Source organism: Varroa destructor, unplaced genomic scaffold (assembly GCF_002443255.2).
Source record: "Varroa destructor unplaced genomic scaffold, Vdes_3.0 BEIS01000001.1, whole genome shotgun sequence".
Classification (NCBI taxonomy): Eukaryota; Metazoa; Arthropoda; class Arachnida; order Mesostigmata; family Varroidae; genus Varroa; species Varroa destructor.
In genome coordinates, this window is record NW_019211454.1 from 35,501,152 (window position 1) to 35,524,817 (window position 23,666).

The 23,666-nt window shown below is 39.9% G+C and overlaps 1 protein-coding gene across 6 annotated transcripts in view; it reads right to left on the minus strand.

Moving 5' to 3' along the window:
* Positions 1–7,066: 7,066 nt before the first annotated feature.
* The window catches only part of Schip1 (Schwannomin interacting protein 1), a 140,620-nt gene continuing 124,020 nt past the window's right edge, over positions 7,067–23,666 (minus strand). For 5 of the 6 annotated variants that reach the window (XM_086976889.1, XM_086976901.1, XM_086976883.1 and 2 more), the window contains one exon: positions 17,556–18,047. In XM_086976889.1, coding sequence (XP_086833015.1) covers positions 17,963–18,047 — 85 coding nt within the window. In that variant the 3' untranslated portion in view covers positions 17,556–17,962. Of the gene's footprint in view, positions 7,454–17,555; positions 18,048–23,666 lie in introns of those variants that run through there. The other variant, XM_086976896.1, reaches the window with a different exon arrangement.

Consider the following 23,666-nt stretch of genomic DNA (forward strand, 5'->3'; position numbering starts at 1 on the left):
GTATGGGTTAGCGATGTTTCTTCCTTTATCTTTTTTAGGTAACTTTCGGTGTTGTAACGGTGCTTTATAATCCTAGTAATAAAAATTATTCGATTAAATCTGGTACATACTACTATTGCGCGTATCTACCGCATGCTGTGGCACACACCAATAAAATATTTGTGTGCCACCATCTTAAGTCACAGTCTTGATGCTAATTTTATTGTGTAAGTTTTATGGCTATTGTATATCATATATTTATGTATCATATATGACAGCTCAGTATATCTGGTATCAAACACACTTACTTTCTCTGCACTACTTGACCTTAGGACTAGTTTTAGAGAACCGAAAGAAGATGAACCGAAGAAAACGCCTTTGAGTTCTTGAAATTTAGTATTTGGTTGCCAGCATCGAAACATTGGGCGCGTTCTAGCTCGCGTTTGGTTCGCTCTTCCTAGCCGTGAGTCGCTTAGTCCGGCTACTTTCGCAGCCGAACGACGCCTGCAGGAAGATAATTAAGCCTTTTCTTAATCGTGTTTCCCCTTACTCCTGTACTTGTTCCGGACATCCCTATAGCCATCCGACCCAGGACTATTGGGTTGCTTCACCCGTTCTTTATTCGTTGTGTGGGAAACTTTTATTCTACGTTAGTTCTCACGTCCTGGCTGTCCTGGCACCGGACACATTCTGGAAACGCGGTCTGCATAAGAACATCGTTTTTTGTGAGTGTTTGCCACTGTACTTTTGCCTGGGTCGGTCGACTTCCCGCGTCTAATCACTTAAACTGAGTTCAAACCTATCTCGCTAGGCCACCGACGCGCCAACACTTTCGAACACATATCGAGCCAGGTCCTAAGACAACGCCTAAGGCCTGCCGCATGGAGTAGTGTTCTTGACGGACCAAGGATTCATTAGATACTTCATTGGCTCAGGCCTTAGGGAAGGTCAGGAGGCGGTCTCCTGGCGACGGGCTCTCAATAATGACCCAAAGCTTTCTCTGTAACGACCGACTCTTTCAGTGATTCCACGTGTTCTGTTTGTTGGGTATAGTATTCGATGGCAAAAACCTTCGGACGATAAAATAACTGTTTTAACAGTATCAGAAATAATATTCGATGTTTTATTATATGATGTAGACTTAAAGTTTAATGCGCATAGTACAGCAACTCTAAATACGTAGAGCGCTGGTAAGGCCTGTAGAGTATTGTCTGTAGAGTCCTCTTTTTTTGCAGCATTTTTGTTACGCTACGATAACAAGTGAGTTCAAATGATCGCAAATGGCCTAGGTCAAGACATTTCAATAGAAGGGCACACATAATGGCATTGTACTGTACAAAATTAACAAAAAAAAAATAAGTGTAAGGTATTATAATTGAAGCTTGAAGGTGGGCAGAAAAATTGATTGGAAAAATATAGGGAATGTTGACGTTGTGGAACAATCATGTATTATCTGTACATAATAGTAGATCTAAGATGTCCAAGTGGTTAAGACTTTCGATGTTAGACATATGCACATGTCTCATATTCTAGCAAAAGGCCTTATTAACAAAAACCCATAGAGATGACCTAATGCATTGGACAGTCTCAGACTATACTGTTAAATTTAAAAAACTCAAAAGGCATTTCTGGGCTGTTTTGTCTTTTTTTTTTGTGGTTTTCTAGTGACCTTTCCCCTTCTGATTAATCAAAGCGTGCGCGGCACACCAGAATAGATGATAAAATGTAGGTAACTACGAAGCACGCGCCTGAACAAGCAAAGCAGGTTACAAGGTTAAAAGAAAGCGTGCTATGTGAGTCAACGAGCGAACGAACAGAGGCATTGCCAAACAACTGGGCTCCAGAAGATGCGACAAGAGAAACATTCTCGTAATCGATAGATAGTAGTTCTCGTAGGGGTGTGGTAGGCATCACGTTTCCGCCAAAAACGTACGGCTGTGAAAATACTGACATATTGTAGTTGCCATATTGTTCGCTGCCTATGTGAAGATAACTCTTTGTTATTTTTTTCTTTTCTATAGTCTGAAGTATATTGTTTGAGACCTGAGATATTAGGGCGTAATACAACACAAAAACTTTTTTATTCAAGAGATTTATGTCTCCAGTCTTAGCTAACGCCGAATATTCTGAAAGGATAAATTATTTACATGTTCCATCTGTGCGCTTTTACACTTACATACACGCGACGTCTTAGATTATTGTATCTATAGTCAAGCAAGCCTCTCATAGGCACGGCACTAAAATACAGCAGCGTAGGTTACGAACCTTCCAGCGGTTAGTGGTTAAAAGACAGATGTCATTAACAAACCGCCTGCTGTGCAAGGTCTTTTTTAATTATTTTTGAAGAAAAGTAGTTTTAATGATTGTTCTTAAACGTACCTGACAGAAACAATTTTTCTTTTATCAGAATTATTACACACACATGAAGTGTACGGGTTTATCATTGATAGATACTAAAGCCACAGTCATATCAGATAGGTGGTCTGTTTCAAATCACTAGCATCTGTGTTATCGACATATAGTACTATACATATGACAGTGTAATCCATAACCGTCGCAGAATGCTAGCATCCGTAGACGTGTTTTTTTTAAATAATTTCTGTAAACGACGTTTTCTCTAGGCAGTCTCCGCTACGTAAGCTGGTTCTTCTCGTTTCCTAAGTATCTGTTTGCATGCCCATCCACGTGCGGCATGGTGTTCATATCACCGATAGAGATGCGCTCTATCGCGTTCGAAGACTCCATTTCGTTTGGCGTTTCCGCCGATGCCTATACGAATTTTTTCCATGCATATCTACGTGTTGAGGGGTGCCATTTTATAAAGTCCATGTTGGCGGTAGACCTAATAGGGAATATCTTCCCGGCTTACTTTACTATTCGCATACCACTCTTTTTATCTACTTCAAATACCAACACGATGTCTGCTATTGTAACCGTGATATTATTCTCTTTTTCATAGTGACGGAAGTCCAGGCACCGTCCCGTTTTTCCTTTCAGTGTTCGCCGACGTCGATTGCCATATCCACGTCGTTCATGGGTGCCCAGCCTTTTGAAAACGTGCGAACCGCGCAGGCAACACCCACGTCCATAAGTATGCTTGCGTGAGCGAGCAGCGAAGTGCCTTCGTTCCAGCTTTCGTTCCGTCATTGTTGCTGCGCTGTCACCATGGTCAAATTATTGATTTCATGCCTGCCTGTTTATCCAGTTCATTGAGCAGAGATGAGAAGATGACGAGGCTAACTATTCACCCACAGCAGCCATTTGTGTGCGTTTCTTTTGAGTGGATCTGTTGTCGCCATGGGCAGGGGCATCGCTGCGCGGTTGAGCTGCTGGATGGTCGTCGCTTGATCTGCTAGGAGGCCGAAAAAGACAATGGTTGCCCACAGCTCAAGCCACTGTACTTTTGGCGTCCGGCACCACCACTACGAGTCCTTTTGCCTGCGCCGGTTAGGTGGTGGTCGTGGCGAACTCCACAACAATGTGATTCCCGCCCCTTAAACTTCCACCCAGCACACATCGCTGGTGGTGGGCTCCCTTCAGCTCCCGAATAGGACATTTTGCCTCACGAAATCATTTCTCTCATGCTCTTTGCAGTCTCTCTCTTCCTTTTGCTGTGTCTCTCTCTCTTGTGATAAAGGGAGAGAAAAACCTTTACAGCATAGGACTAACAGATTGAAATCCGGACCCTGACTACCGTGCGGCATCCATGTAGGCCTACAGGATTCGGCCGTCCTCAGTTCTTCATGCTATAGGAACTTTAGAAGAGCACATTCACTTCCATACGAGCAGCAGAAAGGGACAGTAGGGAGAGTAGAGCGAAACGTTAGGGACATTAAGGCCAGATGCAGTTGGGCCGGCGAAAGGACCGAACTTCACTAGCAGATGCCTCCACAGGTCCAGTATTCGCCGTCACCAGATGAGGAAAACAGCTCCTTCGTTGGAAAAGCGTGGTGCTTTTGTCACCATAGTAAAGAGAAGAAGCGCAGCGGTTGCGGTCAAAGTATTTCTCGGAAAAGCCAACTCTTTGAAGCTTTATTCTTCAGAAAAGCTCGCTACAGCTTGTATCCTATCCGGAAGTGTAGTGTGCAGGTATTAGTAGCGAGACAATTGCCATATACATGCCTTGCATATTACCATTGATAAGGTCTCTAAGATGTAATTAACCGTATGTGGCGGTATTTTATATATGCTTTCACGGAGTGACTGTTGAACTCATTTGAATTGAAAAAACCTAGCATAACGTAAATCAGTACCAGAAAATGTTAATATTTCACATATTATTGTGTTCTTGTTCGTTACTACAAGTTCAAACTTGTAATAACACATTCACATTAGAGTTCCGTGAATTTACAAACTAGAAACTATTTGATTTTGGGTACACTGCAAATTTGCTTGACGTGGTTCAGCTCTATATCCTAAACAAGCAAGGGTACAACTGTGCGTAGTAAACTTGTAAGCAGGAATACTGTGATGTAATATAATCGAAAATTATTGAAATTGTACAAAAAAGCCAGATTGTTTTAGTAAAAGTAAGCTTTTTGTGCAAACATTTTCAGACAATTCTTCAAATAGCAGGTAAAGAAAACGTGTATATTTCTGAACCTAGATTCTTATGACTCTAATGATAAAACATGGATCAGTCTGCCCTCATGATTCTTGGGTTTAGTTATTAGACCATCCACCGTGCGTAATTTGTGAGCAACTAAGAATCCCAGGAATCACCGGTTGCGTAATATTATGATAACATGCATATTTAAGATATGAATGGTTACCCTAATTAATTAATATTTATTCTACCTATATATCTTATGTGCGTACACTTATCGAGTCTGTATCAGAAACTTCGACATTATTTCTGCTATCGAGACCTTTCCACGATCTTTACATACATTCTTTTATAAATTTTAAACGAAGATAATTACCAGCTGAGCGATTTTATGATGACCAGTTATACGGAGAATGAAAGGAAGAACACCAGGAAAATTTTATATGTGTTATGCCTTTAGGAATAAGTGGGTTAACGATACTCTAGGAAAATTAATTCATTAACGTTTTAAGGACCGTTATGAGTCTGGGATAATAATGGCCTGCGTGGCTGTAGACACGGAATTTTGCAATAACTTGAGATGGCACGTTTCCTGAGATCGTATCTCTCCCCTCTGACTATATTTCCGTAGCAGTGTGCCGCGTATGAAACTAAGTGTGAACTCCGCCATCTGGGTCACATACAATACTTGAGGTCCAGCTTTCGCAGGCTGAGAAAGCTCGCGTGGACACGGGTTGGCGACCTCTTCTTGCAAAGAGCCTCACCATAAAGACATGATGAGGCTAAAGCCATGTCATACCTGCTCTTTAGAAGTAAGTATTGTAATATAAATACAAAGTCTGCAGAATCTAGGTTGAATTAGGCCAGTCGCGAATGGCCGTCTTTGCTTGTTCAGTGATTCCCGTTGTCCCAAACGACCCCGTGTGTTTACGCAAAACTGTGCCGACTTTTTATACATGCAATGTGTCATCTCTCTAGATAAACAGTTTATATATATATATACACAGACAGGAGCTAATTATACGTTTTACAATAATATTAATAATGATAACTGAACTAGCTAAGGCAAGGTAGAACTACGCGTAGGATTCAGAAGAAGAATATCATAATAAATTCACCGATGGAGTAGCGTCTGCACATGATTAGATCAAGGGTCATTGAGCCTCGGATTACGCAGACTACACAGAGCCATAAGTACAACAGGTCGTAGGAAAGTTAGCCTTCGAGTTGACCAGGACTTTGTTTTCAGTTAGTATTATTTACTGGGTAAGAAAAGGAATTATTTTTTTCGAACATGAATAGCCGATTTTGCTGTATTCGTTTGTTTGAAAAAAAATTTTTTAAAAAAACTTGAAAAAATTCGACGTTGCTGACCATCAATCATTGAAGACGAGTAGCGTCGTAATGCACGCGTTAAGGCCTTCATGGCTTGTAAAGCTGAAGCATAAGATCATCATAATATCATACATAATATGCACCAAGGTTACGATATACAGTTTTATGTGGACGGGCCATAACTTATACAAATATATCTGTACTTTCCAATCACCTATAAGCTAACACCGATCTACGAGTTTCTTTAATTTGCATTTATTAAGACTGTAGTGTATAAATACACTGGTATCTCTAAGGGCAGGCTATTGTACTCTTTCAACTTAGGAAGGGCGGCTTAGGCGGTTATTACGATGATCTACTACAACTCATATTTAGTTTTCGATACTCTGTATTTCGCCATCTTCGACATTCTAGAAAAGAGAGAATCACTTGTGCCACAGCATAGACAAACGATAATTGAGCGTTTTTGCTACTAGCATGCAGTCGTGTTTTTCAGTTGACTTCTTCTATTACATAAAATACTTCGAAAACGTATGGATGGACAAATACGTATATAATGGTAATAATTACTGACAATATATCTATATGTAACCCTAAAAATTTGGGCCGAAACCAACTTCCATAGGACATAATGCAGATCATAAAATATTGTTAGCAATATCCAATTTTCGTTGTGACTTTTGGCTAATTCCCAAGAAAGTTATTTTGCTACAGATTGCCTGTTACGTCTTTAAGGTTAACTTTTGTCGGTATGGATTCTCCTTAACAAAGCGTTCTCTACAATTATGTTCAATGTTTTGTGTTTATACAGACAGATACGTACTCGATAATCGTGAAAATAGAGTTACAGTTGCAATTTATGCCTAGTTGTATTCTGTTAGCAGGTAGCTCACAGGCCGTAGGGGCATATTCTCAATGAAGTCTATACAAGACAGACATCTCTGGCGTGTGAATACCCGCTTCGGGAGCTAACTCTGAATCAGTTAACGTATTGGCTACCTTGATATATTCCTAAATTTATGCCGCCATATTTTTTCAATAGATTTCCTCCTGAATATCGCAATTTTGTTTTAAAGACATAGGCCCGCCTTTTAAGAACTTGAAATAATAAGGAATGCAAAAGCCGTTTTCGTTGTCTAGAATATATAATATCGAATATCTTGAAAGGTCTATTTGTAATTATTTGTAAATAATTGCAGCATTGACTGATGTTGTTATTCTGGTTTATTGTTTTTCACGTGTTCTGTCCTGATTCGTGACCTCGTGCGGCTGATCTGAGGTCTAGACGCCTGTTAAAACCGCTTTCCTAATAACATTTGTCTATCTTTCTAAGGAATTCTATTGAGAAGCCTATGGCTGCGTAAAAAAACTCTGAAAACTTTTTGTAACTCAATTGCTTAACGGCTTTATATTAAATAAATTGTACTCAACATCTCGTTTTACGACTTCGATCCAAGATGAAGTGCGTTTCCAAATGTACCTGATATACAGCATACGCAGATGAAGACTAGATGAAGATTGCCGAGTTGTCCTTGTAACCGAACTTCGCGTCACTGCTAGCTTTTGATGATGTCTCAGCAACAACAGCAGCAACTGCAGCGGAACAACAGCAGGCACTTCTTAGAGGATACGGAATTTAGCTGATGCCTGACGGTGTTTCGGAGCGATCGGAGCAGATCGATACCGCAAATGCTTACGCACTTCCGGATAACATTATGACTGCTGTTGATTTACAAGCAAAATACTTCTCGTGCCCTGGCACTGCCGGCGCCATATTTAATGAAGACGTATCTGTGAAAAATTCCTGTGCGATTTGCGAAGTCTTTTGAGACGCTACCTAGAACTACCACCGGAATAGAATTGATAATACAGTGCTAAATATATGCACAATATTGTACTTATTATGTAATACATTGAACATGTATTTATTTGTACGGTTTCCTTAGAGATTCCTGGCAGCAAAACGTCAAGCAGATATTTATGTATCTAGTTACTGAGACCGAGCTCAGTAGCGGGGGGCATACTTGTGGAAAACCATTTGTTTCTCTTTTGGATTAAACATATGTGCACGACCATAATATAGTCTCGTCCAATATATTTTAATTTAACATACTTCCTTTAGCGTTTAGGTACTGACACCTCCGAAATCGGGAACGGTGCCTGTGGGAGACAGCCAATTGAAAATACCTTACGGGCAGAAGGAAACGAAGCTGTGTGTTAAATTGAGAATGATAGCATAGGGTCAAGTGCCTGCACTGTATTCAAAAAGTCCATGCAGACGAACTAGCATTTCCAAAAATCAGCAAGAAATAGTGAAATTTTGCTACGGATCCCAGTTGGAAAACTACTTTCTCTCAACAGCTCAATGTTTACGACGGTATCCTACACTGCATTGTAAATATGTTGCACGCTCATTATAGACAGTTTTATGTAACGCTATGTATGCTTTGCACCTTAGGTACTCATGAAGGATCCGTATAGTACAGTGGTTTATGAAAGTACTAGCTAAAGCCATGTTAGTTAATCCGAATATCTTAGATTTTCCCTAAATGTAGTGATTCGGCTTGGTTTGCGCCATTCCCTGCTGTGTGCGGCCAAAAACCTCTGTGCGCGTTGTTGTACAATCTAGTTATGTCACACGTTAAATTGTACAGGCCGTACGTTTTTCGCATGGGCCGAAAAGCAGTTGCAAGGAAGGCCCAATTTTATACCGAAAATCATCTTTTCAGATGACTCACTTCTCTACGTAATTGAACCAGTACTAAATTACAGTACCCTTATGCCAAATAGGATCCCTCGATGTACATCATATAATACGACGGCCATAGACTGGGGCGGGTTATCCATGAAGATTTTTTTCAAATCGTATGTTTACAACGAGTTCGAAATTGCTCTTTTCATGTGCCCTATCCTATCCTATCCTTACTTCATTATGATATACCGCGTCCGTAAACATACAGATGCATTTTGGCTGGGTTTCCTGAATATTCAGAAAAGTTTTAACCTGTATTGCTTTCGAAGAAGCGTCTGTATTCGTTCCTGGGGTAAGGGGTTTTCTCCAGCCCATTTTTAAATCGTATCAGCGAGCACCGAGCATGTGCATTTCTCTGTCCCACCCCAGTTCAACTATTTATTCGACGCTCGGCTGGCACTGGGCGACCCAGAAAAAGTTTTGATTAACTTCCCGTTTTTCGCTTCTATTTCATAGCAGCAATTCTTGATGCGTTGTGTTCGTGGCAGTTCAAGCAGTGATTGTACCAGCCAACGCAAAGCTGCTCGTCAAACCCTCCAGGGAATTCAGGAAGTTTCAGATATCGACTTCAGTGCCTGACACAACAAGACGACTTCAGGCACAAGCAGCGATCTTACGGTCCAGGCTATTATGCACCGCAGAGCCACAGATAGCAGAATTGATCTTGTGGTGTCAACAATTAATTCTGTTAGTGTGTTGTTTTCGAAATTATGCTGTATTTAAACTTGTAGGTTTTGGAAAACTTTTGGTCATCGGTAGTATTCCTTAGAGTTAAATTCGAGCGCGACTTTCAAACAATGAAAATTCTGTAATTCGGTAACGAAAAACATAATCGCAAACTAGACAATCGTGCATCGTCCATATATTCAGTAATTTGTGTGTCATCTCAAATTTACCAAGATTGAAGCAGGTTTCAGTTAGCTAGTTAGTTCCGGAATCATAAGAAGTTTCTTGTTAAGTTTCCAAGCCGCTTCTCAAAAAGAGTTATTCAACTGCAAATGGTTTCCTAACGAAGAGGTTCTCTATTCACTATAACGTAATAGCGTTTACGTTGTCCGACTCTTCATTTCCCCGGGAAAGGTCCATCTGAGTGTATCTCAGTAAAATTATTTTTATTGTGCTGTCTCGTTGAGCAAATTAACAATCGTTGCTGGACGAGATAGGTATTTAGCTGGTAGAAACTGAGAAAAGCTTGGTCTGATGGGGAACGTTATGATTATGCAGAAGGAGCAATGTTACCTTAAATTGCAGTTATCGACAGCATTTTGCCTAGGAATGTCGGGCCATCTTTTGATGCGTTGGTTAGTGAGCGAAGCTGTCGGGTAGCATATTATTATTTTCTAAGAGTTTCAATGGCAAAGTCTTTTATAGAATGCATTCTGTTCATAAAAGAAAGCGGGCCTCTATGTATTCCATACGTCTAATTTCTACTTTCTGGTCTAAGTTACTAAAGTAAGGCGAAGTAACTTAAATATTCCTTGAATTTTGACAATAGAAGTGTGAAGATGACAAAAAGCTTTATGTAAAACGAACTCAATTCTACTAGATTAATATTAATAATATGAACAAAAGCGTATTATAAGAATAAGTGTATGAATGGAAACAGGTATTTTTGGAATAAGTGGTCATTTATAAGTTTCACATTGGAGTTGCATGTTATTTTCGGTCAGCCACGGACCAGCTTTCGTGAGACATCCTTCATGATAGGTCTACTATGGGACTAATTTAATAGCACGGTCGAACTGCTTAAATCATACCTCTAAGTATCATCTGAAGTTCACATTGAAGTACAATTCCATTCGTCAAATATGATCCGTATATATATTTCGCATACTTTTGAAACATGAGGGTGTCCCGGATACATCGCAAGTTATTACGAACGAACTTCAGTAAAAATTATTTAAGGTATCTAGGTTTTTTACAGCGATTTACGATGTTTGTTCAGAAAGAGCTCACGCAAGTTTTGAAGAACCGTTCAATTTTGTTGGTGTCAGAACACCATACCTTTCATAGTATTTCAGATGATATAGGCGCATACAAAAAACTTACACTATCTTTTAGTCAGACTGACACTGATCTTCAATCTTCAGTTCTAACGGAAATTCTATTTCGCGTATTATAAAAAGATATTACATGTTTTTTCGTTAATTTCCTTCTGTCGCATTGCGAAATTGTTGAAGAGAGATATATTAAACGAAATGTGTGATTAAATAGAATAAATATTGATATACAATTGTATTCCGTATTTTCTATTTTTTTTTTTAATCACCAGCCTTTTGTAGTTCCACCTACCGAGTCGCTGTAATAATTTCCTAACGCTGGAACATAACATTATAACAAGTTTCGATCACTTTCGACCAATCTTCTACTTGGATCTTGGTGGGTTTCGAAGCGTTTCATGTACACCCAAAAACGTAAACTAAGCACGAAAGTTGTTAAGCTAACTAGTTCGATGATACTAGTTATTTGCTACCAATAAATATTATCGACGACGAGATACTAGGCCAAGATTCCTTTAAATTGTCAAAGGCGAACTTGGATAAAGTCGGTATCAGTGAGATCTTCTACTTGGTCTTGCTTATGTGCACGCTGCAAAGTGGAGCGCGAGGATCAGTTCGGTCCCTAACGCTGTTCATAGAAGTAGAAAAACGCGAATTGTTTTGTGCTGGAACTGTTTGTAAAAATAAAAATGATACACAGGCTTTTAGCCGGCCTTTTCAAAGGACACAGATAGGAAACGATATGCAATGATTCAACTGGGAAATTTGCAGCGTACGTTTAATTGTTTCCTTTCAGGATGGAACTACCTCTCATTAAGATCAGAAGCAGCCCTCTGGGAACGTATCTTAGTTCAGACGACACTATATTATGAGTGTTCATACTCACCATTAATACGACAAATATTTCGACGGGGTAGAGCTGGTTATTTTTTAGTTCTGAAACATCCCACTTAAAATGCTATTCAGATGTTTTAAACCCAGATGCTCAATACGTAAACAAATGATATAGACGATTAATAATAGCGGCGAACATTTAAGGATTCCGGAAATGAGAATCATCATCGTTGCAGACTAATCTACACATTCCGTAAATCTGCCCACCCCACCCATAACCTCCGTGAGAGATTTTTACCAGTGATACCGACACTGAGGCGATTTAAACCGATGCGAAAAAAAAAATGCAATTTATTTTTCTCACATACCCATATTTATTAGTTTATTTTTATTCCATCTCTGTTCATTTTGTAGGCCGACTTTTTCACCACAATAAGCCTGCTTTCTCCTAGCTACATAATAGTTTCTTTGCGCGTGATATGTTGGCAGTGGTCCTTATTCTACGATGCTAAATGCTAGAATAGAACTGTTCGTCTCGTGGGCTTTCTCAGATCTAGCAAAAAAGGTCACCAACCGGGGCAACCATACGACTAGGGCGTGTCGCTTCCTATTGCCATCATCTAAGTAAATCTGGAGAATATGATTGCCTGTCGACATCGGCGTAAGTCTCGGTTTCACGTACACGCGCAAGAAGTAGACCGCAAGTATATCGAGACTGCTCGAGCTTATTCATGGTCAGGTCCGCACTCTTGGCATATCGTCGTTCCTTGGGGATTTGACCTTTCAAAACCAGTGAATCGCAACTACCATTATCTCATCTAATCTTTAGGACTGTGGTAAGGACAAGAAGGAAACGTACGTTGACACGAAGGCGAACGACTGAAAGTGGGAAGCTGTCATGCTGAATTTAAAATGTAAGGGCTAAACATTTCAATCGACTTCTTTTAACAACCCAGAACCCATATCTGCTGAATGTATAATTCCGCCAAGCAAGACCACTTATTACAAATCGGGAACAATCTAGTATAACAAAAAATAAATAAAATTCGTCTATCTGTTGTTTAAAAGTGATATATATTTTTTGTTCCCGATGAGAATATTGCTATAATCGATACGTGGATATCAGCTCTTCTAAGCTAACGCTATGGCCGGCAAATATCCCATGTACGAACAAATCACAAACTCCTCCCGAGGGGTCCGTACGAGCCCAGGTCAAATGATTGTTGTACTCTATGACCGAGGTAGACGCTTGGTGTGGGATGGCACAGTGACTCATACCAGAGTTCCGTTATATATCAGTCACGACGCTAACAGTTCGATGGCACGAAATTAAGCTAAATAGCATAGAGCTTTGCAGGTTGTTAACTTGCATAGTAAGTTTGCTTTCGAGGCTCAAGTTGGGCCTTGTCTCATAACGGCTAATATACTATAACGAATGTAACAACGACTTGTTGCAATATTGAAAACAAGCGGACCGGCTTATCTTTGGCACAATGCTTATCATCACACGTGCAGAGAAAGATGCCATTGTAGCTATTGAAACAAATGGAGGATCACTGGACGTAAAGAGAGGGAAGGGCCTATTTGATGCTGTTTTTAACGAACTAGGGTACATATTGAAACCGAACTTTTTAATCATGATATGATCGTTTGTTTGACCCAACTACATTTTAAGCGTTAATTGCGTTATTAAAAAAAAAAAAAAAAAACGTATTAATACACCTTCAATAAAGAAAGCTTGAATAACGTTAATGATTAGAGATCATTCGGATAGTTCACTTCCTTAGGTTATGACTAGACGAGTTTCAACTGTAAACTATTAAAAAAAGCTTCTAGAATCATGAACGTTTTTAATTATTATTGCCATATATACGAGTCAAGTAGAAAACAGCCTTTGTTTAACTGTTCCGAAAAAAAAGGCCTCTGGGAGTGAAGCCAGGCTCCTGTATGTGGAAATTTAAAATAGAATAAGCTTATTTTGTCAGAAGGTATTTTTACACCATTGCGTAGTCCCAGCTCGGTCTCAAGGTGGACCAATGGACATTAGCACGTTAATTTACAACGAATTTTGACACCATTTACATATAATGCGTTAGTTTGCTCGTATAGTCGTGGCTAATATGTCTGTAGACAAAGCAACAAACATAATGACAACTACTTTTCGGCTCAATCACTATTACGTTTTGCCGTGGCCTGTACTGCTGCGGCTGGATAGCTTGGCCAATAATCTTAAGGGTCAAAAACTTGTTTGTATGTGAGTTAATAACTACAATGTTATACATAGATGGACTAACTACAAGTGGAATCCTCAAGGAAGGAAAATACTCGCAGATGCGCAACTTTATCTAACCGAGATACCGGAGTGGAACCATCACTGTCTGGGAAATGGTCCCAGCATCGTACTTGCTTTCATATTTGTCCTCTTCACTCTTATCCTCTGTTCGACATCTCTATTGCAAGATGTCTGAACAATCTGACACACAGGACCTCGCTTACGCCCATCGCCGAGGGCAATTGATGTCCCGTAGTAGACCGCAAGTGGACAAGATGATAGGACTCTACCAGCTAGGACGGCTTTAGGTCCGTCGATACGGTTACGTGGCGCGAAGTTACTAGCAGAATGGAGGAACACGAAGTCTACTGGAAGTATCATTATGTTGAAAGCGACAGTACACAAGCAGTGTTATTCTACTAACAGTATCAACCCAAGTAATCGTCGTTATCAGTGCAAAGATAAGTAACTATTACACAATATTTTTTGCCTTACATCCAACATCGCAACCTTTTCACGTTCCTGGAGATATCCATAGTTCACCATAGCCGTTAAACGAGCGGTGAAGGGCAATCGACGATAGCAAGAAGCGCCAAAACGATGCATAGTTTTCGAATAAATATTTTTTTTCTTTTTATAGATTACATGTTAGTCTGATGAATAAAATTTCGAAGCTTCAGATTTAGTCCCGCTATCTCCTGTAGAAATGCATTCTACCTGTTTCGTTGTTGAATGATTTATTACGCTTTCTAAATAATATTGATTTTTTTATTTGTTATAAGTTTAACACCCTGTTAGGGCATGTTATTGCTTAAATTAGAAGCTATTAGTAGCTGAATTCAGTTAAGCCTTCCGGCCACACCCAGAACTAATTTCAGTAAATCTTCCCGGTTGCCGGAAACCCGCGTCGCCATTATTTTCACCGATAATTTTGTTTCAAAAATAAGGCTACGTCTGTCCACATCTTGATTCCATGAATTCAAATCGTGATAGACTGACTCCAGAATAAAATACAGAAAAACCACTTCTTCCTTTAACGGGTACCCACAGAAGAAAAGCGGAATATATTCTTGCGAAAAGTAGGTCATGCAGAAGACAGCAAGGATAAGTAGTCTCCTTGATTTCAAGTCAACGATTTGTTCACTCTACGGGACGTTGAACTTCGACTCATACGTGGCTAGCGAACAGATCCGCGAGCTGAAGTTCGTATTTGGTATTTCTGTTTTCGCTTGTACAATAGATGACTAGGCGATTGCTTACCTGCAGCTTTTGAAGCCGACTCAAGCTATGTCCAAGTGGCAGTCGTGTCACCCGCGGACTATTTTCACCTATTGCCCATTAATTTCAACTTGGCTGTGGAAATATGTGGAATCAGCCTGAGACAGAGTATCGATATTTTGCGATCACGCCGGCATCTGGAAAAATACATAGAATAGGGGGAAAAAAAGTCCCAATGTGGAGGGTGAGTTCGCTGAAGTTCTTTCCTTTCAGGCGAAATCACATATCAGCTTACTTTAGCTCAGATCTATGGCACGATGATGGCATCATGTTAGTCATCCTACATTGAAGGAAGACGCTTGATTCAAGTGAGCCGACTGGCTTGACGCTAGTCGCGATGCCGGTGAGCCGATAGACTGAAACAAATAAGACGACATCAGCTCGTGTCACGGAGAAATCACCACAGAGTAAACACTAAACAGAAAAATTACAAAAACTGTACCAATATGCAAAAGTTCTAAATGAGAGTATCGGCATAAAAATACCACGCTACAGTCTGACTCGAGAATTAGCTAGCTCGTAGCTAAATTTTAGAGTTTAAATTGAAAGCTAGGAAGTCTGACGAATGAATGACACTGATAAACATATATCTATTATAGGGCAGCGTAGGTCAAAAAAAGGAATTTCAAACCCATATACCGCTATTAAATTCCATGTTTATGCGCACAATCCTGGGTATGAAATATAGGGCATACAGCGGGCGCATCTTAATGCAACCTAGTCGTTTCTCCATCTTGATTATTTAAATATTGCGGCGTTTTTCAACATCGTCTGAAGAAAAATCTGTCCAGTGACCTGATTCAAGTTAATAAGGATAGGCGAACGGATTTGATAACGGGAAGTCTTTCATCATCACCGTCACGTCACTCATGTAAAGCGTTTTCAAAGCTCGTGGTTCAAAACAGGTACAACTTTAAATAAAGTAACTACAGATCAACTTCAAACAATTATACGAGCCCCAAAATTGCGCAACGCAGCGCATAATAATTGTCGTTATAGTGAAAAATATTAAGCCGACATGGAACATATATGTACGCAAAGATCCCGTTTCTCGGATCCTGTCTGAATTCCTTTTTTTTTTTGTGTTCCCTAAGCGATAACAATGCTTAGGGGTTTCTTCTGCAATAACAGCTCAAAAACGAATCGTGCAAATGAATCGCTTCCTTGAAAAACTGTATTGTATCTCAGCGGAGGCACTCTGACAAATAGCTCAGTAGTGTGATTACTTTAGCAGAGATGGAAGCTATAATAATACTTCGAGTCCTTCAGCCGAGACATATGCTGTTATTAGACTACAATCGAGCGACGTGCAGGGGTGTGTAAGCGGATGGCCTGGACGCACGCCTGAATTAACCGGGCAAACAGAGGGAAAAAAACCTGACGAAAAGGGGCAAAACGGTGAAACGTTTTGAGACGTCATCTTCCGTCGGGTGCAAAACAGTAAATGCCGTTGAGTAGTTAGCTAAAGGGTGTTCCTGCGTGTCAGATGTGCACCAAGTATCTGCGTTTCGCTGTTGGGCTAGTATAAATCGTAGGTTAAATATCAACTTCTGCTTGTAGAATTCTTGCTTTAAATCTGCTCCGAATGATCTTTGAATCATTGACTGAATATGGCGGAACAGATGGTCTAACTCATGGGGGGAGTATTTCCCAGCACACGCATGCGCTGAAGAAAACCATTGCTTCCCACAAGTTCTTTTTGTGTAGACAACAATCCGCTAACAAATATATGTAGCACACAAGAATCACTTATTTTTCACTTGTTAACTGTTAACCGTCTTACAATAGTTCAAATGGTTCAAATATGGAAAATATACCACCTTTTTGGTTCAAAGGGAAGATGAGTATTAAGGTGAGCATGCCTTTTTCAAATAGGAACCTTAGTTAGCCAACTGAAACCAGTAAAACTATGCATTGCGCAAAAGCTCCCTAAAATCTCGCTATTCTTAACAAACAGGTTGGGTCCTACTATGAATGAACCAAGTAGAAAGGAAAAATAGGTTGGTAATAGATGGCACGGTTGAAAAGAACTTTCTGATTATAACGACTTTGCATAGATAACGTATGTGACGTCCGCTCCTGCCAGGCCCTCACATTATGCGCCTGAATCTTCTTAAAGTACCCTCTCTTGAGGAATCTACATGTGAATAAGGGGCTGTAACCAGTTGAAGGGCCTGTTTTTTTATTGCATCTTAAAATCGTATTTAAATTCGAACGCAACAACTTTTAGTAGGTAGGGAAAAGCAGGGTTGTGATCAATCGCATGTTCGGTATGGTCCCATGCTAAAAGGATTAAGCAGAAGGTTCTCAAGGCAACCATATAGGCGCGATAAAGATTTTTATATGGTACATCCTTACATCGCATGTGTACATTTTATAGTCCACAATGCATTGCATATACCATATGGTAGAGAGCCTCTAAATTTATCTATTCTCTCGAGCACTGTGAGAGCACACGAGAATCCGCTTCCAGTTGAATAAGAGTCATTTTTTTTACTAGCTGTCACTTGAGATTTTTCTGTTTTTAATGTATAATATACTATTCATGCAAAACGTAGGTTCTTTACGTTCGTTGAAGGTCAGTTAGAAAAAGGTAGAACAATTTTATTATATCATGTGTGCACACTGTATTATGTAACACGCTTTTCGATTTCACTTAGAATTTTCTTTTACGTTTCTATATCATTGTTACAAACATTGGATATGCTGCAATGTAAGTCTTACATGTTGTTCCTCAAGCATATGTTATCCGAGTCCAGCGATCGATTTGAACAAACAACAATATGGCCAGTGCTCTTTCTTTTCGACTTGTATCGGCGGACTGAGTGGTTTCATAAGAACGTCATTTTTTTTCTACACTCCAACTGTTGTCTACAAGACATTAATTGTATATCGAAGCGTCTGCACGTTTGGGAGTTAGCGTAATAAATTTGCTTCTAAGATATCCCAGATTTTTGTTATGTTCTTCAGCTAACGATGTGCCATGTTCCTGAAGGCACAACGCTTTGCCATGTATGCACACAATGTATCTTGTTCATTTCGATATGCTTCCTGCAAAGTGCAAATATATTTTTAAATTAGCTGAATGTAAACATATCCTTAATTCGAGAATTTTTCCGGAATACATTTTTTCTAAGAGGCTAGACAAATCAGATGATCGCAGCTTTCGAATTAGTTTATTTTGGACAGTATACAAGAAACGAATTTTAAGCTAGCTTCGATGGCTGAAGGTGACCTTACACGAGGAAACTGTATTACCAAGTTTTCCATCGCTTCTGCTACCATCGTTCGTTTGTTAGTAGAAGACCTTTGTTTGGTTGGTCGTTCGAGGTATCGCTTCTCGACGCGCCCACGTAGCTATCCAAGCTTATCCGCCCCCATTCCGGCTCCCGTTACTCAACCATTGTGAAATTGGTACCTTTTGCTATCAGCATCAGTGCGGCACCTATCGAGGTCATGCTGATCGCCCGCCCTCTGTCGTCCTCACCTAGTGCTTCAACCGTTTGTTGGTGCGAGTTTTCGTTCCAAGCGGCGCGGAGGAAAAGGACAAGCAAAAGAGGGACCAACTTTTTGCTTTTCCACCGATGTTTGTCGACAGTGCACCGCGCCGGGGTCACTGCCGCCGTCGTATCGCCGTCGTTATTGTCCCCGTGGCGTCCTCGAATGTTTCATCTACCCTGACTTTTTTCCGCTATCTTTGTTATCAATCAACGTCGTTATACTCGACGATGTTCTGGCCACACTTGCTGCTGCTCCCGCCTTGATTCAGCCCCTACCACCGCCGTGCTCGTAGCTATTTAAATACCTAGATAACGATTTTCGATCCAATCTCCCATAGACGGTCGCAACGATCGAACTCCCTCATTCCCTGCTTGAAAATCTCTTTCCTTTCACATTGTTCTTATGTTTATTTCTTTCACGCTGTTACTAGTACAATCGGTCCCATTTCCTGTCTCTCCGGTTTTTATTTTTCCTATGATCTCACGTATATGTAAGGATACGCTCTAGCCCATTTCTGAGCTTAGTGGATTGCTGGTTCGTTATGTCACTCAACGTTTGCAGCGATCCAATCTCTGTACTTTCATCATTGTAATCTGAGAGTTTCTATAACTTTTTTCACGGATATAACGAATAGATAGGTATCGTTTTGTGTTTCGTTGATGTAGATACACCAAGAAAATGTCGTCCGGGTTTTTCCACCCCCATGACAACAGCAGCGGCTCCGCTAACAGACGCCGCTAACAGTATTACCCTGGTCCTGGCATTACTTCACTGTTGAACAGAGATGTGCTCGCAAATTTTATGTGCGTTAATGTAATTTACTTGCAAAAGCTGAACAATGAAATCGGTGGTGGCGGTCGCATTGGGTACTTGCTATTGCTGCGGCGGCGACCTGTTTTTTCTTGACCTTCGACGACAGCCGTCGTCATTTGTATTTCTCATAAAAGGGAACACTTGACAAGATGGAAATATTGACCCTAGTGAACCAGCTCGGTCTTTCGTTCTTTGTTCCCAGTTGAGCAGAGTTTCGTTGTTCTTGTCCAACATGTATCTCTCTTTCCTTCAAATGGATAGGTACGCAGACGAATTTTTAACGACCAAAATGATACTGGCCAAGACGTAACTATGTATCGGTGATATCTCATTAAAGTTTCTTTCTCGCAGAATCGTGGGTTTCGTTTTGTTTTAATTACAACGTATAAAGTAATAGCAAACGAAGGCTTAACTGAGTCGCGCTGCGCTACCGTTCTGTGACTATATTTGCCCCCGAGTGACGTGCCCCAAATGAGGCGGCACCGATCAAGTAAAGTACAAGAAACATGAGCGAGCACCACGTGTAACTGTGATCGATGGAGACCATGGCGTTTGCAGCGAACCTGCAAATATTTAGAATAGAAATAACTGCACGTCTATAGATTCATTAAAATGTGAAACTATGTGGTATTGCCCACGCGACATGCAGCGCTGTCTCACCAGCGTAAACGAGGGACGTCTTATAAAGCAATCGTTTGTGGCCATCTTATGGAGCTTGGTTATCGGGAGAGTGAGATATCCATGCACATACCTGATCAAGATTATCCTTTGAACATTTATTATGTACTGTTACAGGGTTTCCGTTCCTAGCGGAGATCTCATCTTCATGTCTCTATCGGCGACAATTTGCCCCATCTGCATTCGCTGGATAGAAAGCTATGTAAAAATTGTGGAAGTTGTGACACTAGTCAGCTAGACGGCTATAAGACGAAAAAAGGAAATACTAAAACGTTTACCTCGTGTTTCGGTTCAGACATCTATCAATGCTCGCTTGTTTTTTTAAAAGCCTTCTGTCGACTACCAGCTAGAGGAGTACGATACAGGAGGCGATAAAAGTTGTCTGCTGCGAGACTAACATACAAGGTCCTGCACCAAATGTTGGCCAAGATTGTTTCGTTGACGAAGCGGTGTAATTATTCCTCTGCCGTGTTTCTTTAACTATGCGCTTTTCACCGTACCTAAATATAGCACCGAATTGTATTGAAGATCTCTTACGCTAAATGTATTGTTACCCTTACATTCATAGGGCCATTGTGACGCGAGAGATCCGACTAAGTTCGATAGCTGTTTGATGTAGAATTTTTCTATTAAGGTAAAAACGCTTCCCCGTGATGTTGCATAGTGTATTCGTCAAAACTAATGAAGACTACACGTCTGCTGTACGTATATATATATATATATATATATATATATATATATATATATACATATCAATGTATATAAAATGAAGGAATACGTCGTTGACCAAAGGCTGATTTCGTGTAGTACATGATTGCTTCTTTCCCACACGCAGCACACATTTAGGCTTCCTCGTCAGTCAGCTTCCTATCGTTGACATTAGCCCTTTACAACTGAGCCTTTTGTCGTCGCGTCCTTCGATGCTGCCAATGATGTGGACCACGATCTGAAGTCGCTACCGCTACCTACGATTGTCCTAAAGGTGGTTTGTTTCCTACGATGACCTGGCCCGCAACCGATTTGCCCTTTGCGGTAATTGGATCGGTGGTGCCCTCGAACAGCTGGGCTGGTCTCCATGTTTTGTAGCTACTAGCAATTTGTGAAGGAACAGGTTTTTGGTTGGAGATCAACAATATATCTCGGCTGCCGCAAGGGCTTTTACACCTTAACCGCGATTAGATCAGTAGTTCCGCAGGTCTGTTGAAAAAACTTTAGATAAAGCTAGTGAGGGCCGCCCACATTAAATTGCTAGTAGGTGGTAAACCTTTGTTGCTGTGTGCCTCAAGAAGGTGATTCCAAGGGTTTGTTCATATAATGCAAGAAGAATAGCTGAGAGTGTAAAAAAAAATTAAAAGTAATAGCTCTTTATTACATATGAAAACGTATGTCCTTCATTTAATTATATACATAGTATAGTTATATTAAATCCTATAGTACACTGAACATAAGGCGGCGTTCGTTGCAAAGGCAATGCAATTTACGGTGACTGTAATAGAAGGGTACGGATCATCAAATCTATAGATGAGGGTAATAGAGTGTCACGTATGAGCTGGAATGATCGTAATTTCCCATCGCATAGAAGATCCAGGAAGAAACTGCTAAAGATAGCGGCTTAGCTGCTCTGTGCATCACGTAGACATACGGGTTAGAACTTTGCTACAGTTGTCATCTACCCAACCCTTAATTATAGATGTTTAAGCACTTATGGTCATATTTTTTTTACACATTTAAAAGGGTCAGTTGTGGGCATTAGATTGAAGATAGTGGGTGTCTCACAGATTTTTGGTAAAATGTACAAAATTTGTTGTATAAAAAGAGATTTCAGACGAAATACATTGTGATATATATATATATATATATATATATATATATATATATATATATATAACTACGATTTTTTTCTTAAATTAAGATTTGTAGTCCGTTGCAATGTGAAAGGAGGTACGTTTAAAAAAAGTTACAAATAAATTGTGTATTTTATACTAAACATCTACCAGCTAAAGTGAGCTCTATACGCACGCAATTTAGTCGTTACGCCGACGTTCGTAAGAGGTCATTTAATTGATTTCGACAAATCTTCGACCAATAGATACGTTTTAGCAATAGAGATTTTGGACATTAGTCAATTCAGCTGAAAGCAATATGTGTAGCCCCTAATCTCCTAAATCGACTGTACTAATAATAATATACTAATTAATTTGTGGCTTAGATAGTATAAAATAAAAACGGGAATCCTAATTGCACCTATTCGGTAAAAAAAAAAAGGATCTTGTGCGATAAGATGGGTTTCACTACCTAAACACAATAATGATGTTCTTAGCTTTGCTAAACTTAACTTCACGCGACTGTTTGAATCTTACTGGATAGTATTGTTTTAACATAATAATTAGATAATGTATTAGTGAATTATAATCGCAATAGCATGCTCTTGGGCACTTGTATATTTCTTGGATTACTGTTTATCTTGTTGACCCGGTTTTTTCCCTATTGGAACTAACCCCGCAGCCCTGTTATTTTTCTACTTAGCCTTTTAGTATTTATAGGTACTAGAATTGGTTCTTAACGCCTTTTAAAACTTTGAAAACTTGAGCAAACCTGAACGACATATTTGGAGCTTTCCAAGATCAAATTTCGAGTTAAGCGGTAAAATATAAATACCGCAAGCTTGATTTCCAATATGGCGCTAGTGGACTAGTTCTAAAGCGCACTACCTGTCCCCCTTTTCTATCGTGTAAATCTCCTCAATCTCACAAACAAATATAGAAAGTCTTTTCAAGAGCGTAACAGAATTTTGTAAGCGAAGCAGTTGTTTTTCAGTGAATTTGTGGCGCGTCGATATTCATTTAACTACCAAAAATTAAAATTTATGAAGACAACTAACTTAATAGATATCACTTCGGAAAATGTATGTGTATACAGGGAATGTCGCTTGAATTGAGACACAGGCGTGCAGGCATGCGTGCATCTATTTTTTGAATTCGCCTTTTAAAAATTAGTGCAACAAATGCACGAACTTCTCTTCGAGGTGTTTATTTTTTTATATTACACCCAGCCTATCGTAAAAAATAGAATAAACTAACAGCTATCTCTCTACAGTCACATGTCTTATCTAGCCAGTGATCTTTTTGCAGTTAATTCACCGGCCGTGTTTTGATATGATTGTCAGGGGGTTTAGTCAACTTTAGAGCTGTCTCGGTCGTGATAGTTTGGCTCTTGGGCAAATTTCTAAAATGTGATTACCGGGTTTTTTTAATATTGGCTGATTCACCTTGTTTCCGGGCGTTTACGTAAATAGGACTGTCCATCGACCGCTTTCTGAATGGCGTACGTGTGTAGGGTGGCTTTTCGATAAGTGCTTTAATTGATAGGATCTATTCATTCTATTCCTTACGCAATCAGCAACGCTTAACTTAAGCTTTCATTGTTTATTTTCTTTTTATAACGAGTGGTCGCACATATTAAACTAAATGGGCCCTGTCCTTGGGAACCGATTACTTATTTCTTGCTAACAAACAGTTACAGTCGACATATTCGATCTATGTTTCCGGGACTCCGCCGAAGTCGTTTTTGAGGTTTTTAAAGTATTTTCTATTTCCTTAAACAATAATTGGATATTTAGTAAAATGATTTAAGAAGACTTTTTACACAAATTTTAACTCAGCGATAGACTTTCCGGTC